Raw genomic sequence first — 17,208 nt, 5'->3', positions numbered from 1 at the left:
TTTTGTCAGCAGCCCCAGGAAGTCTCCAGGTTCATGAGCAGGTTCCTGTGGTGAACAACTTTAAGTGCCCTGGCATTCCCTGGCAAGGCAAAGCAACAGGGTGCCAACAGCCTGAAGTTGGCTATTGGGACAACTTCTTCAGCCAGCTGCCAGGTGGGCCACCAAGGGTGATTCTCACCTGGACCTGATCCTGGCCAACAAGGAACAGCTGGTTAGGGATGTGATGATATTCAGTGTCAGTCTTGGCTGTCATGGCCATGAATGAGGGGTTATCACTCACTAAAGGGCAGTGAGTAAGGCCAGCAGCAGAGCACAGACCTGGGACTCCAGAGGAGAAGACTTGGACACACTCAGGAGACTGAGACAAATGGTGCCATGGGAAGCAGCTGTGAAGGGTGAAGGAGCATGGGAAATCTGATAGGCCTTACAGGACAGCCTCTTCCAAGCACAGGAATGATCTCCCCGAATACCCTTGAAGAGAAGCAACCATCTTCGGAGGCTGCTTGTGTGAACTGACTGAGCTCCAGGGCAAAAAGGTAGCAGGCAGGAGGTGGAAGCAGGGAAAGCTGCAGACAGAATGTCGAAACCTTGTCCCAGGATGTAGGGATGATGCCAAAGCCAAAGGTCCCATTGTCTTGAGAGATGCAGGGCAGGATAGAGGCAGCAAGATGAGCTGATACTGGTTCATTAACAGTAAAAGAATAGACAGGGGTCATGTGGGCCTGCTGCTGAGCTCCCTAAGTGTAGGAGCAGGTAAGGCTGAGGAACTTAATGACTTCTTTGGCTGTGACTTCTGCCAGGCCTTTGTGACTGGCGACAGGACCCTGGAGGAAAGCAACCAGCAGTAAGTGGGGATCAAGTCAGAGGTTACTTGAGCAATGTCAGCCTTGAACAGCCCCTGGGAGCAGAGGGGAATCATCCAAGGCTGGGGAGGGAGCAAGCCAATTTTGTAGCGAGGCTCACTCTGCATCACTTTTGACAGATCATGGAGATCAGGACAAGTGCTTGATGGCTTCCAAAAAAGTTGACAGCTCTCTTCCAACACAGGCCAGAGGATGACCAGGGGAAGAAAAGGTTGTTTGACCTCATATTGGAGAGCAGTGTGTCCCTGAGCATGTCCTCCTGGATGATATTTCTGGGAAGATGAAGAGGAAGGCGACTGGGCATGGCCAGCATGGATTTACACGGGGTGGATCATGGTCGACCAAGCTCATGGCTTTCCATGATGAAAGGGCTGGGTTTCTGGATGAGGGGAGATCAGTGGGTGTCTTTTGTTATATTATTCTGTCCAGGACATTGGGAGTGAAAGAGAGAGGGAGGGCTGGGCAGATGGATGGATGGACGGATATAGAGATGGGCAGGAACTGGGCTTGATAGTCAGGCTCAGAGGGTCATGAAAAATGGGTCGCACACTGCCTGGAGGCCAGTAACAAGCGGGCACTGCAGATGTTTGCATCTTGACCGCATGTCTCAGCCTGGGAGATGGGGTTTCCCACTGCTGCGGCTGGCTTTGCCAGTCGAGTCACATGGGTCTAACTGGTGCAGACTCTACTTGAAGACATTCCTGTAACCCAAACATGTTGGGATTAATGGAGAATTGGCTATTCAAAATCAAACATTTTATTCACTTGGTCTCTTTGCTTTGACATCTTCGCACTTTGACCACACTCCTGAAATCCCTCTAATTCACCACAGAAATGAAGACCAGAGGCAGATTATGCCCAGACTTGGCTCCTTGGGGTGTCTTGCACGCTAATGAGCCCTCTGGTGCCGAGTTCCTGAACTGCAGATCCTTAGAGACTGACCAAGCCTCTACAGAAGTCCAAGTCAGAAGCAAACCGCCAGGTTTGTGAGGGTGTTAGCAGGCCCTGCTGAAGTCCGTCACTAAAGAGACCATGCAGGGAATGAGCAGACAAAGTTCATGTCCCTGGGGGCTGGTGAAGCAGGAAATTGGAGGCACTTGGCACAGGAGGAAATTTCCATGTGCAGGTCACTGTGAAAGCCCTTGATGTGCTTCACCAAGCAGGCTGGCCAAGCCCTGACCCCCATCCCCTGGGGAGGAGGCTCCTTTCCCCCTTGGGATGCTCAGGGCTTTTCCTGGGGGCAATGTGATGTGGGAGTGTGTGATGCCAGGTGCAGTTTGTCGGTAGGCCACCTCGCAGGGTCTGTGGAGGGTAGGTAAGGAGGCAAGAGGCACTGGAGCTCTAAGGGCCTCCTGTCCTATAGCGAGTCTGTCCTCGTTTTGCCTGGGATAGAGTTAATTTTCTTCCTCGTAGCTGGTATAGTGTTATGTTTGGGATTCAGTATGAGAAGCATGGTGATAACACACTGAGGCTTTCAGCGGTTGCTAAGTAGTGTTTATACTAAGTCAAGGATTTTTCAGCTTCTCAGGCCCAGTCAGCAAGAAGGCTGGATGGGCAGGAGAAGCTGGGAGGGGACACAGCCAAGACAGCAGAACAAGCTGGCCGAAGTGATATTCCATGCCATGTTATGTTATGCCTAGTATATAAACTGGGGCAGTTGGCTGGGGGGGGAGTGGGTTGCTGCTAGGGAACTACCAGGGCATCAGTCAGTGAATGGTGAGCAACTGCATTGTGCATCACTTGTTTTGTATATTCCAAGCCTTTTATTATATTATTGTCATTTTATTGTTGTTATTATTATCATTATTCTTTTCTTCATTTCTGTCCTTTTAAACTGTTCTTATCTCAACCCACAAGTTTTACTTTTTTTCTCAATTCTCTCCCCGAACCCACTGGGTGGGGGAGAAGTGAGTGAGCAGCTGCCTGGTGCTTAGTTGCTGGCTGCAGTTAAACCACGACAGGGTCTCAGTGGGAGAGACAGCAGCCGTAGCCAGGAGAACAAGGGTCTCTGCTCTTTTGGGGTGTCCAAGCCCCACCAAGGCCCTTGGCCATCTCCCCCACAGTTACACTGTCCTGTGCCTGTGCCTGTGCCTACTTCCTTGCTTCCGACACCAAGCTGTGGTTTTCTAAGGATTTGCCAGTGCCTGTGAGCTCCCCACAGCACAGCCCATCCCATTTCTAACAAACCTTGCTAATGCTCATTTATCCCCAAGATTTCCAAGCCCCAAACTTGCTAGAATCCTTTACTGTGCTCCACATACCAGCACTGAACTGCACATCCTCCTTCTTCTGCTGTCGCCTCAAATTGCAAGCTCAACCGATTTCACTTCAGCGTGACACCCCGCCAACATTTCAAGTCTTCTTCCTGCCTTTAACGCACTCACTGCTACACCTACACGGCTCTCTCCCTTGCGTACCCTTGTGTCTCACATACCCTTCCTCTTCCCCTGCAGTGATTGTCACGCCCCAGTTTCTCAGGACGACAACTCAGGTTTGCTGATTCCCAGGTCAGGACTAAGGTGAAATGACACCAGGGATCCTTTAACTCACCAAACTCAACTTTTATTCGCTCACAACAAGAATTGGCGTGAAACTATGCCAGTAAACTGTAACACGTGCTAACCATATGTCACCAAAGATACACTACAGGCCTTGCTTATCTGGGCATCAGTTCAGGGAAGACAATAAGGAGAGCCCTCCCATTGAGTCATGAGGTTCAGAGTGGACCCCCTTGCTTTCTAGACTCCCTCTCAGTGAGGAGCCTAGGGGCAGCTGGATCCACTCCTATTCCCAGACTTGGTCACTGGTTTATGTCTAAAGGGATAAGGTGTAGCAATTTTGAGAGACAGAGGGAGGGAGGGAGAGAGAAGAGAAAGATGTCGCTGGCCCTGGGTCCAGCGTTGGTTCAGTCAGCCGAGGGGTTCAGTTCCAGTGGGCTTGCGCACATGGGGCTTTAGTTTGGGTCCATTTATCATCCTTCCCCCTGTCAGGCAGGCTCTCAAACTCATTAGGCTAATTAGGTGTCATGAGCAGTTTGTGAGCCTTTGGGAAATGGGTCCGTGGGCTTGGGGGTCGTTTAGGGAGTAACTTCCCCTTCCCTGCAGACGTGATCTTTTGCCATGCATCGTGAGCTGCCCTGCTCAGCATATCAGAACAGCACATCAGAACAGGGAGCTGTGCGCCCTCCGGCACACCCTCCCTGCCCTGTTGCTGATGTCCTGTGCTGATTGGCTTCTTTTCCAGCGTGGTTCCTTGCTATGCAGTGTTCGTTGGTATGCAGAGCTCTTCCTTAAGCAGAACTTGCCCCACCACACTTTTTGAGACATTAACTCTTTCAGTCTCTCACAGTGATGGGACATCAGCCAGAGGTCTGCGCTATGACCAGCCTCATGGATGTTTCCTGAGGTCCATCCCAGTGTGGGGGGTGAAGGAGGGGAGAAGAGCAAGGTCAGCTCATTGGGCATTACTACGCACAGCTACTCCAAGCAGTGGGCATTCCCCATCTACCAGCATGAACCATGCACAGTAGATGGAAATGTCTGTATCAGCCCTGATTTGCCCAGGAGAGGCCTTCCTTCCTGCCATCTTCCCAGGGCAATCTTCTTCCTCAACCTCCACACACGTTACTGAAACCGGGAATAAAAACTCCTTAACACCTGGGGACACGGGGGATCACTCCTCCAAAGGCGTGTCCAAATTCGTATTAAAATCCATCAGTTTTTATACACTTTTTCTGTCGAGTCATTGTTACCTAAGTTCTTTTACATAAAAATGCATACTATGCTCGCTCTTGAATTCAACCTTTATAATGATTGGTGCTCTGATTACATAACCTTATTAATATTCTGATGTAAAAGTAATCATGGGTCACTCAGACCTATCTCTACCGATTGGAATCCTTGGGATCTCTGTTCTTGCCCTTGCTCTTTGATCTTGAAGCTTAACACAGTTTCAATCACATGTGGTCAGTTCCAATATTGTTCTCATCTAGCATACAGGAACACCTAGTCATGAGAGCAAAGAACTGCAAAACTTTTGAGTAATTACTAGTTAATCACTTGACTTTCAATCATACTGTTAGTTTCCATTGTCAAACACAAAATTCAATAGTATAGAATAGGGGTAAACTTCTTCGTTTGTCTGCCAGCAGTCATGTCCCAGTTCTCCTTCAACTTGATTAGTTGTTAAAAACACAGCAGGGTTAATGATGGTAGTAGTTTTTCAGTAAACATCATCTTGCTCCAGCAACACCACTTGGTACTTCAGCATTCTGCTAGGGGATAACCAATGCCCCCCTTTCTGTTCTAGCACAGTAATTACCAGGTGGGGAACATACAGGATAATTCTTTGTCCTAAGGTGAAGTTACGAGCTTCTTGGATCAGTAGCACAGTTACAGCGATGGCTCTCAGGCAACCAGGCCATCCCAGACTCACATTGTCTAATTGCTTCGAGAAGTAGGCCACAGCTCGCCGACTTGGTCCCAGATATTGGGCCAGGATACCCAGAGCTATACCTTTTCTTTCACGAGTAAAAAAGTTCAAATGTCTTTGTGAGATCTGGCAGGCCTAGGGCTGGTGCTCCCCATTACAGCCTGTTTCAGTTCTTTGAAAGCAGCTTTCCCGACATCAGTCCAATCTATAAATCCATCGTTTGAGGTTTTGAACTGCTCGTATAAAGGTTGGACCAGCAAGCCATAATTTGCAATCCACAGGTGACACCACCCAACCATTCCCAGAAAGGCTTGCAATTCTTTTAGAGTCTTAGGTTCCGGGAGACGACAAATTGCCTCTTTTCTCTCAGTTCCTAATTGTCTCTGTCCTTTCAGGATTTCAAAACCCAAATAAGTTACTTCTCTCTGGGTTATTTGGCCTTTTTCTTTTGACACTCGATATCCACTGATTCCCAAAAAGTTCAAACGGCTAATAGTTAACTTTGTGCATCGTTCTTCTGTCTCAGCTGCAATTAACAGATTATTCATATATTGCAACAAGATTCCTTGAGTATTCTCTTTCTTCCAAATCCCTAATTCTCATGCCAATAGATTTCCAAAAATGGGAAGACTCTTCTTAAAGCCTTGAGGCAAGACTGTCCGTGTGTATTGGGGTTTTCCCCTAGTCTCAGGATTTTCCCATTCAAAAGCAAAAAGCGCTCCTGACTATTGGGATCCAAGGCAATACAGAAAAAGGCATCTTTTAAGTCTAACACTGTGATCCATTCTTCTTTCTCTGTTAAGGTTGTTAACAAAGTATACGGATTTGTTACTACCGGATAAATATCTTACACTGATTTATTGCTTTGAGGTCTTGAACTAATCTGTAATCTTTTCCATTAGCCTTTTTAACAGGCAAGATTGGGGTGTTATATTTGGATTCACATTTTATTAAAAATTTGGACCTTAGAAATTTTTGTGTTATCGGTACTAACCCTTTCCAATTTTCCAGTTTTAGGGGGTATTGTTTAATTCTTACCGGATTCGATCCTGGCTTTAAATCAATTCTCACAGGTTCTGCTCTTTTGGATTTACTGGGAACTTCCCCAGCCCAGACGACTGGAATTACAGCATTATTTACTTCGACTGGTATGATCTTCTGCTTTCGGTAACCATCCTGTAACAACAAAGCCACTGCTTCGATATGTTTAGTTTCTGGAACTAAAATTTTAATCTCTCCATTTTTAAATTGAATTTCCGCCTCCAATTTCTCAAGTAGGTCTCTCCCTAACAGGGGTTTAGGAGAATTTGGCAAATACAGAAACTAATGAGTGACCCGTTGCTTTCCTAATTTCATTGCCAAAGGTTTAAAGAAGGGTCTAGTCTCTCATTCACCTGTCCCACCAACACCACCAATTTCTTCAGAACTTAACTCTCCCTCTAAGGTATTTAAAACTGAAAAGGTGACACCAGTGTCAACTAAAAATTCAATTTTCTGTTCTCCCAGATTAGCCATATATAACCAGAGGTACTGCTGAGAGACTCCCCTCCAGTCCCCATCAGATACTTTCACTCAAAAGAACAAATCTACATATGGCACTTCACTCCATTTACTCTCTCCTAGAAAACAACATTAACTACAACATAGTATTATAACTCAAAGTTCCGTTCGTTAGCCATTCCTCCTGATCCTCCAAAACATACAAAGGCCACCAATAATTGCAATATTTGATCATCTGACTTTTACGTAAATCATCATGCAATTCATTCCAATGTGTCAATAAACATCCCAAGGATGACGTTTTTGATATCTTTTCATCAGCAGTTATATTTCCCTCACTCTTACTCTTAAACAATTTTGCTAATGCCATTATACTTATATATTCGAATATCAAATATCAAACAAATGCAAACAACAGTTCTCTCAAACACACAAAGTCCAACCCAGCAATAGCTTTCGCTTATGACTTACAGGTAGAGACCTAGGCTTCCAGTGCAAACGGGTACCCTCAAAGCCCCAACCCTGCGAAGCTTTCACCACGGCTTATGGGCAGGCTATCCAAACAAATTCCTAAGAAGAAGTGCCTCACCCCTTTTCCAGGGAGCGTTGCGAGGAGGTTTGTGAGTCGAGGGTGATGGTTCTCCCTGAGAACTCCTCCGTGCTGGCTGGAGTTTGACCAACACTCGATTTTATCCAGTCTCACTCACAAGGTCCCATCTGGGTTGCCAGAAACTGTAACCAAAATTGGGAATAAAAGCTCCTTAACACCAACCTGATGTTAAGAAGCAGGCACTTTGTTTATTGCAGCACTGAGGACACGGGGGATCACTCCTCCAAAGGCATGTCCAACTTAGTATTAAAATCCATCAGTGTTTATACACTTTTTCTGTCGAGTCATTGTTACCTAAGTTCTTTTACATAAAAATGCATACTATTCTTGCTCTTGAATTCAACCTTTATAATGATTGGTCCTCTGATTACATAACCTTGTTAATATTCTGACGTAAAAGTAATCATGGGTCACTCAGACCTATCTCTACTGATTGGGAATCCTTGGGATCTCTGTTCTTGCCCTTGTTCTTTGATCTTGAAGCTGTTAAGCTTCAATCACATGTGGTCAGTTCCAATATTGTTCTCATCTAGCATACAGGAACACCTAGTCATGAGATCAAAGAACTGCAAAACTTTTGAGTAATTACTAGTTAATCACTTCGCTTTTATAATTACTTCTATTGTTTCAATCATACTGTTAGTTTCCAAAGTCAAAGACAAAATTCAACAGAAATGATAGGAGGTATCTATGGTTACACCTAACATGATTCATTGCACCTAACACGATTCCCTGTGGTTACAATTTTAACTTATTCTAGAGGTACAAAACTGATTTTTCCTACTATTGTAACACAGACACCAACTGCTTTCCATTCCTGGTTTCAGACACGGTTGTAAGGATTTGCTAAAGCCATCTGCCATCACCTTCTTTCTCACTAACATCCCCCGACCCCTCTCGCAGACCTACACATGGCCAATCACTGCTGCTCAGCACCACTCAATCTTCAGAAGAGGCCATGAGCATCCTGGACCTTCCCGGTACCTTTTAGAATCTTCCTTGCTCCCTCCAGAGCTCATGGTGAGCTTTCTTGGCCACAACAGCGCCTTGATGGCCATCTCTTATGAAATGGTTGGGGTTTATGATCATCTGTGCAGAAAGAGTAGTCACAGAAAAACACCAAATATATCAAAACAGATGCCGAGTGAAGTGTCAGTAAGAAGCAGGTGAGCTACCCCCATGCCTGTGGCTTCCTGGCAAGGAGTCTGTCCTGAGAAGGGGAGCCAGCCTCTGCCACTCTCTGGAGAGGGAAAACCAGCAGTGTCCAGGCCACCTGGGGACACAAAGGGTGACCTTTGCAAGACCACCTTTCATCTGAAGTGCTTTGCATGTGTCCTTGAGGATGGGCTGTCATGCCTTATATGGCAGGTACCGATTCAGCTGGCATTGCCCTCATGCAGACTGCTATGTTGCAGAGATTTACATTTAGGCAGATGAATGATTTATTTGGTAGATAGTGACGCCTCTAGGGAAACCACAGAAACACCTGGAGTATTATTGAAGGACCTTCTCCAGTTTCCCCATGCTCCTTAGGAATGGGAAACCCCCTGGCTCACATGGCATCCAGCATAACCCCCATGCCCTTCTCCCCAGGGAACTCCTCAGCCAGTCATGTCACAGCCTGTCCCAATGCACGAGGTTATTCTGGCCCAGTGCAGGCCTTGCCCCCTTTGCCTTGTAAAACTTCTGGAGGTTTCTGTTGGCCAAATCCACAAGTGTCTCACGGTTCCTCTGGGATGAAAATCCAACATGAGAGCATTTAAGGTTTGTGGGACAGTGCCTCAAGCCAGAGATGAACAGGGAGAATTACAGGACGCTGCAGGTAATGAAAGAGAATGACGTGCTTAGTGGAGTTGCTTACCAAGGTGGGAAATGCCACAGTAACCATCTCAAAAACACCAAAAGAGGGTATGAAACAAGTAATACATGGACAATGGGGAAAAGATTATCAGGGTAGGTGTCCCGATCCAATATCGGGGAGGGTTCTTAAACAATCCCAAGAGTGAGATTAAGACACAAACGAGGTCAGATGCTGTACAACCTTGTAAGTTTTATTTCCTGTAACAACTGATAATAGCGACAGGACAGAGGGAAAAAGAAAGGAAAAAGGCAGACCTAAGCAAGAAAACAGAAGAGATGCAGCAAGACTAGTTACCACCACCATGAAGCCAGCAACGTCCCATTGGCTCGGTCTCGGTGCAGGTGATGGGGTAAGCTCCGAGCTCCAAGCTCCAGCAGAGAGATGATGACAAAATCCCAGCTCCGAGCACTGATTTTTCTTCTTTTTGAGAGAGGAGTACGCAGTCCTTTTACTGTCCTAGTCCCCACAATTTTCTCTGAAGAGGCCGCTCATTCCCATGGAGCTCATTGTCATACGTGCCACCCCGTGTTCCTCCATGTGTGCATGCCCAGGTGTTCACGGTGGTCCTATCTACCTGGCTTGCGCGCAAGCGCAGCTTGGTTTAGCTTTGGGCTGATATGGTGGTTTCTTTGGGGATATTTCTTCTCCTTCAGAGCGTACTCCTTCACGGCAACAGGATGTTGAGGCCAGGAAATGGTAGTGGTGCAGCAGCAATGTTGAGACAAACACAGTCCAACACAGACTCTTACAGTAGGCTGTTCTTTTTGGATGGTGTTACGATAGTAAAGGAAGAGCACTTGTCGTTTCAGGGAAGTAAAAGGGAAGCAAAGCATGTGGTCAGGGCTGTTTGGGGGAACCTGCAAAGCAGCTAGCACCTGATGTGAATGCCTTCTGTGGCCAGGGAGAACCTGAGAGCTTTCCCCAATTTGAAAGCATGAAGGGGAAGGAAGGACAGCATCATTCAGGTTGGAAGGGACCTTGGCAGGTGTCTTGACCAACCTCCTGCACAAAGCAGGATCAGAACAGGTTTCTCAGGGCTTTATTCAAACACCTCTTCATCACTTTCCAGGATCGAACTTGTGCCTATTTGCTGGGAAACAGCTTCCAGAGTTTCACTCTCCTAGAGCTGGAAAAGTTTCTCCCTGTATGTACCCTGACCCTCTCTTTTTCCCAGCCCATTGCCTCTTGTCCTTGTGCCTTGTACCATGGACATAAGCCTGACTCAGCCTTACTAGGACCTGTGCCATGCTGCTGCATGTTCCCCCATGACCTTCCTTTCCTGCAGCTGAACAAGCCCAGCTCTTTTAACTTCTTCTCATCGGACAAGTTCTCCAGCCCTGGTCACCTTGGTAGCCCTCATCTGACCTGCTTCCAGTTTGACGATGTCTCTTTGGCATTGCAGGGGAGTCAAAACCTAGGGGAGTATTCTGGATAGGATGTAAAATGTTCTGAGGAGAGAAGGATAATAACTTCTATTGGATGTGCTCCTGCTCATGCAGCCCTTGATTCTGTTGGTCGTCTTTGCTGATGGCTCCTGTTTTGCCAAATGAAACCCAAGGACCACCACAGCCTTTCTCGCAGAGACGTTACCCAGCCATGCAGCCCCTGGCCTCTGTCATTGCAGGCGCTTAGTCCACTTCTGGGGGATTTGTCCTTTTTGGATATCATGAGGTTGTCTTTTGGCCCATCCCTCCAGCCTGTCTGTGTCCTTTGGAATGGCAGCCCTGCCCTCCAGTGTAGTGTCTGCTCTCCTCAGTGCGGTGTTGTCCTGGTTTTGGCTGGGATAGAGTTAATTTTTTGTCCTAGGAGCTAGTATAGTGCTATGTTTTGGGTTCAGTATGAGAAGAATGTTGATAACACACTGATGTTTTCAGTTGTTGCTAAGTAATGTTTAGTCTAAAGTCAGGGATTTTTCAGCTTCTCATGCCCAGCCACAAGAAGGCTGGAGGGGAGGGGACACAGGGAGGGCAGCTGACCCAAACTGGCCAAAGGGTTATTCCATACCATGTGACATCATGCCTAGTGTATAAAGCTGGGGGGAGTTGGCCTGTGAGAGATCTCTGTTCGGGAACTACCTGGGAATCAGTTGGTCAGTGGTGAGCAATTGCATTGTGCATCATTTCTTTTGCATAGTCCAATCCCTTTCTTCTTCTTCTTCATCTTCTTCTTCTTCTTATTATTATTATTCTCATTTTATTATTGTTAATATTATCATTATTCTTTTCTTCCTTGCTGTCCTTTTATACTGTTCATATCTCAACCCACAAATTTTACTTTTTTTTCCCCATTCTCTCCCCCAACTCACTGGATGGGGGGAAATGAGTGATCGGCTGCATGGTGCTTAGTTGCTGGCTGGGGTTAAACCACAACAGGTGTCATCTATAAATGCTATGAAAAATCACCCTCTCATCTCCTCCAGGTCATACAAAACGTGAAACAGGGCAGGTGGCAGCACAGGCCTCTGCACGACCCCACTAGCTGGGTGCCTCCAGGCAGAGGACGACACATTGACCACATCCCTCTGAGCCCAACCGTCCAGCTGGGTTTTTTACCCATTTATTAGGCATCCATGCTGACCAGAATATCCTGTCTTGGACACAAGAATATTGTGGTGGATGATGGTGAAGGCCTTGCTGACTTCCAGGAAAAAGACCACCACTGCTCTCCCCGTGTCCGGCACTCCCGTCCTTTCATCACAGAAAGCACAGAGGAGGGCCAGGCCCACTCTACCCAGGGTTTAATCCTGTCACCTTCTCTTCCAGACACCCAGAAATGGGATTCCGGTGGACATGCTCTGGGGCACAGCCTTCATTGCCCTGCTCATCCATTGGCCATTTTCAAAAATGCATGCAATGTGTGGGTGTTGCCATCCATCGGGGAGTTCTCCCAATCTCCATGACCTTTCAAAGCTGATGGAGAGTGGCCTCACTGTGATTTCATCCTGCCTTCTCAGCTCCTTGGGATGCCTCCCCTCTGGTCCCATAGACTGCTAAGGATGGTGTTTGCTCAAGTGTTCTCTGACTTGATCCCCATCCACTGCCGGTTGTTCACCTCCAGAGTCCTGCCTCGAGTCACGGGGGTCTGGGAGACCTTGCTGATGAAGACAGAGGAGAAGAGGACACAGAGCATCTCAGATCTATCTACACCTGCTCTTACTACATTCAGCAGTGGCCACACAGGATCTTTGCTTCTTCTTTAACTGTTCCTGAAGTAGGAAACACTCCTTATGGTGCCCTTGAATTGCCTTACAGGTTTAGACTGAGTTTCGAGCTGCACCATTGCTGAGCTTGGAGGACGCTGTCCAGTACAGACCAGCTGTACTGGGCTCTGCCACCAAGCCTTGCAATTGATTCCGTGACATCCCCCCAGCCTGGAAAAATTATATGCTTCTCTGTCACCTTCCTGGTGTCCTATCTAACACTGGGACAGGAGATTGTCATACTGTGGCAGGTACACCCCTCCCCCCCCAACAGGAAACAAAACTTCTCCAGGCAGGGAGGAGAGGAAAAATAACCCAAACCCTAGAGGCCGCAGGATGAAAATTGAACTGACCAATTGAGATGTGCCAGGTACACTGAAGTGTTGACCTTTTGGCCAATGGGGATTAAAATGACCACAGATCAGATTCGACAAGGGTATAAACAGGGTCCCATTTTGGCATCAGTCCTCCTCAGAGCAGCGGGTCTGCAGTCAGGGACTCTCCCCTTGGGTCGGGATAACAGCCTAGGTAACTCCTGCAGGTTGAGAGCCCTCATCTTTTAGGTGAGTGATATGTGCCTTTTGAGTCATCATTTTAAATCTTAAGGATTCTTAAGTCGGCTGTGAAGTACTAATTGCCCTTACATCCTCAAGCCTGTGGTTCACAAATGTTACCGGAGTTCTAACTAACTTTGTACTGAAGAACAAATCTGAGTTCTAACACCTCTTGCATTTGATTGTGTGAGCATCCGTAAACATGAACCCAACTCTTTTTCTAATGAAAGAAATGCCACAGGACAGAAGTCTCTCTGTAGCTGAAGGAGGGAACATCAGTGATTGCTTCAGCCTGTTTCCCAGCAGGTTCCCCTGGAGCCCCAGGGACTCCTGGAGGCAGCCCAGAGGGGGCAGAGAAAGTGCTGCCTTGGGCTGGTCCTCTGCTGCTGAGCTGGGCTGGGCTCCTGGGGTGGAGGCAGCTCCTGGCAAGCAGGCAGCATTTCAGAGAGACAGCTCTGCCCAGGAGCAGCTCCTCTGCAAAGCGCAGCAGGGCTGAGGGCACTGCCTGCAGGCACCGAGGGGAGAGGAGTGAGGCAGAGAGAGAGGTTAAAGGCAGTCTGGGGTGGGAGAAGAGAGAAGAGCTGACTTGGAGAAAAATCTTCACAGCCCTTCACAGGGTAAGTCTCTGGCTGCAGGGCAATTCCTGGAATGACCTCCTAAAGCTGGCACATGCCACAGCCTATGGGATCTGTCAGGAGGACTCTCACAGTTTGTGCAGTGCAGAGAAAAAGGACGCGCTTTGGAGCAGAGGTTCCCTGCTGCACCCTCAGAGGGACAGGGCATGTCAGCTGCCTTCACCCGGGGATGGCTGCGGAGTGTGAAGCTGGGTGTGCAGCCAGGGGTGCCCAGGGCTGTCCTGCTGAGCAGGGTCCCTGCACCCCAGGGGGCTGTGTGCTGGGGCAGGGGCTCTGCCGCTGGTCAGGGTAAGTACTCAGCCTGCCTGGGGAGCTCCAACAGCAGACAGGGGAGAAGCTGTGGGTGGAAGAAGCAACTCGCAGCAGGGCAGGGTCCTTCTGCTGACAAGAGGGTGCTGTGTGGGTCAGGTCTGCTCACAGCTCCAGATCAGCCCCGGGGCATTTCCGAGGCCACTTTTCAAGGGGAAGCGCAAAGCAGGGATTGCTATAAACTTAAGGAGCTTTCCAGAGCCTGGGTTTTCTCTTTCCTAGTCTTGGCGAATTTTCAGGAGAAATGGAAAAGGAGCTGTCATGCTTGAACAGCTCACTGAGACTCGGGAGCTGTAACTCTGAGGGATCAGTCAGTCTGACAGGAGCCTCCTGAAGTAGAGCACAGGGACTGAGAACAACTGCCTGGCTGTGCTGGTGCCTGGGAGGTGGCATGCACAGCTGGGGAAGGGTAACTCTTTCCTGATTTCCCTGCTGCCTCTCCCTTTGCCTCTCTGAGACAGACCATCACTGCTTTTTTCCTTGGTTCTCCACTTGTCTGTGTTACTGTTACCTTGTTTCTGCTGTCAGGCTCTCTGGGGTGGGAGTTTCAGCTGCAGAGTCACACACTGATCTTGTGGGTCCTCCCATGCAGCTGTGTCCATGGGAACAAGTGTCCCAGCTTTCCTCTCATCTGAGGGGTTATGCTCAATGCTGTCTGTGGGGCTGGGGAAAGAGCTGATTCTCCCTTACAGAGATGCCATCACATTAGGTCACTTGGCTGTCACCTCAGAGCGTCCTTCCAAGCTGTGAGCTGCCCTGCAGGATGCAAACCTGTCTCACAGCAGCTTTCTGTTATCAGAAAGCCCCATGGAGAAGCACAGAGATGCTATGACTGAGGAAATGCTCTTGGGTTGGTGAAATGAGCCCAGTGTGTCCTTGCCTAGAAGCAGGTGCTGAGACTTTGAGAAAGGGTGAGACATTTGGTGGTCTGCAGTGGATGTCTCTGCTCTCAGCAGTGTCTGGTGGCTTTTCAGGGTAAAATATGGGAGCGTGATCACCATCCACCTCTAACAGGTGCAAGCACAGTGAAAGTGGGAACTAGACAGAAGGACAGAGCAGCTCCCCCTCTCTCTGCACTAAGCCACAGGCAATCCTCCTGACTTGCCTGGCTCATGCTGTTCTCCCAGACTGCAGCAGAAATGCTGAAGGCTTCCGAGATCTAAGAAAACTCCCCAGGGGCGATGTAGGCAGCTGTAAAAAACCCTAGAACTCTAAAACTATTTTTACCTTCCTGGGTCCTTATCATTGGGAGTGCAGGTGCTGACAACCCCTTCTGCGTTAGGAGTGGATTCAGCTGACAAAGTCAAACAGCAGACTGGCCCCTGCCCGCACCCATCCCATGAACCCACTGCTGCAGAGCAGGGCTGACTTCTCAAGAGCCCATGGGTAGAGGCCTGGCTCTTCACTGCACGCTCGGCCAGCACCAAGCAGGGCTCCAGCCACAGGCCTGAAGGAAGGTCTCCTAGAAAAGGAAAAGGGTCTGTGTATGTAAGAATGGGAGCGTCTGTGGGAAATGGCTTTGATATTGCTCAGAGAATAATGCCCTGACTCTTCACTGTCTTTTTTCTACTTTGAAAGCACCCCATGCCCAGAGGAAGAAAATGTCCAACGGCAGCTCCATCGCTGAGTTCCTCCTCCTGGCGTTTGCAGACACGCGGGAGCTGCAGCTCTTGCACTTCTGGCTCTTCCTGGGCATCTACCTGGCTGCCCTCCTGGCCAACGGCCTCATCATCACCGCCATAGCCTGTGACCACCACCTGCACACCCCCATGTACTTCTTCCTCCTCAACCTCTCCTTCCTTGACCTGGGCTCCATCTCCACCACTGTCCCCAAAGCCATGGCCAACTCCCTCTGGGACACCAGGGCCATCTCCTACCCAGGATGTGCTGCCCAGGTCTTTCTGTTAGTCTTTTTGATCTCAGCAGAGTATTTTCTTCTCACTGTCATGGCCTACGACCGCTACGTTGCCATCTGCAAGCCCCTGCACTACGGGACCCTCCTGGGCAGCAGAGCTTGTCTCCACATGGCAGCAGCTGCCTGGGGCTGTGGGTTCCTCAACGCTGTGCTGCACACTGCCAGTACATTTTCAGTACCCTTCTGCCAAGGCAATGCTGTGGACCAGTTCTTCTGTGAAATCCCCAAGATCCTCAAGCTCTCCTGCTCAGATGCCTACCTCAGGGAAGTTGGGGTACTTGTATTTTCTTTCTGTTTAGCTGTTGGGTGTTTTGTTTTCATTGTGCTGTCCTATGGGCAGATCTTCAGGGCTGTGCTGAGGATCCCCTCTGAGCAGGGACAGCACAAAGCCTTTTCCACCTGCCTCCCTCACCTCGCCGTGGTCTCCTTGTTTATAAGCACTGGCACGTTTGCCTACCTGAAGACCCCCTCCATCTCCTCCCCATCCCTGGACCTGCTGGTGGCAGTTCTGTACTCGGTGGTGCCTCCAGCCTTGAACCCCCTCATCTACAGCATGAGAAACCAGGTGATCAGAGATGCCCTGAGAAAACTAATCACTGGATGCTTTTGAGAAGGAATAAACTGCCTCTTGTCTTCTGCATAGTACTTATATCTCTTTGCAGACCAAACCTGTCTTTGCTGGTCTTTTTATGGTGATTTTTGGGTGTGGTTTTTATTTCTTCTATGTCACTTTCTTTTACTTATCTGAAAGCTTTCCACAAAGAAATGTCTGTCTTCCTCTGGTTTCTAATTCACAGTCGATCCAGATTTTGTGTCCTGGAGGCTGTGCAAATGAGCTATGCCCTCTGTGTGTTTAAAGAAAATAAAGGGCCCTGCAGTGACTTGTTCTTCTGAGATCCTTCCTCCAAGACCTTCTCTGCAGCTGCAGGGAGCAGTGCCTGTGTGCAAAGGGGAAGAAGAAAGGAGTCCCGGCACAGCAGCAGTGCCAGGGAGCACCAGCGCTTGGTCTTTCCCCAGCTGCTCTCTTCCCACTTGCATGCTTTCCTTCTGAACCCTTTGGTTGGTGGAAGACCTGAGTGCTCCTCAAGCATGGTTACAGTCCTGCTGTGTGGCAGGCCTGTGGCCGCAGGCACTTGTGTGACAGAGCTGGCCTCCATTGCAGCATTTCCATCAGACAAGTAGATCTCCCCATGCCTTGTGCCACAGATGCCCCCCAGCCCTGGGGCTCACCCCTCTCCGCCCCCGAGGAGCTGCTGTGCCCTTCAGAGGGTTTGAGGCTGTGGGGTGAGTGCCCAGAGCTCTGCCGCACCCTGTGGTGGGCACTGGTGTGG

The 17,208-nt window shown here is 48.8% G+C and overlaps 1 protein-coding gene across 1 annotated transcript; it reads left to right on the top strand.

Moving 5' to 3' along the window:
• Window positions 1-15,548: 15,548 nt before the first annotated feature.
• On the top strand, window positions 15,549-16,487 carry LOC115337738 (olfactory receptor 14A16-like). Its single transcript, XM_030006156.2, has one exon. It carries the CDS (start codon window positions 15,564-15,566, stop codon window positions 16,485-16,487), a length of 924 nt encoding a protein of 307 aa, XP_029862016.1. The 5' UTR covers window positions 15,549-15,563.
• The last annotated feature ends 721 nt before the right edge of the window (window positions 16,488-17,208 follow it).

This window comes from Aquila chrysaetos (genome assembly GCF_900496995.4).
Source record: "Aquila chrysaetos chrysaetos chromosome W unlocalized genomic scaffold, bAquChr1.4 W_unloc_6, whole genome shotgun sequence".
NCBI lineage: Eukaryota > Metazoa > Chordata > Aves > Accipitriformes > Accipitridae > Aquila > Aquila chrysaetos.
The sequence above is the reverse complement of the archived record's forward strand: the minus strand, read 5'-3'. Positions and strand labels throughout refer to the sequence as shown.

Excerpts from the sequence above, each read along its gene's own strand:
- LOC115337738 (XM_030006156.2), top strand. The coding sequence starts at position 15,564 with ATGTCCAACGGCAGCTCCATCGCTGAGTTCCTCCTCCTGGCGTTTGCA.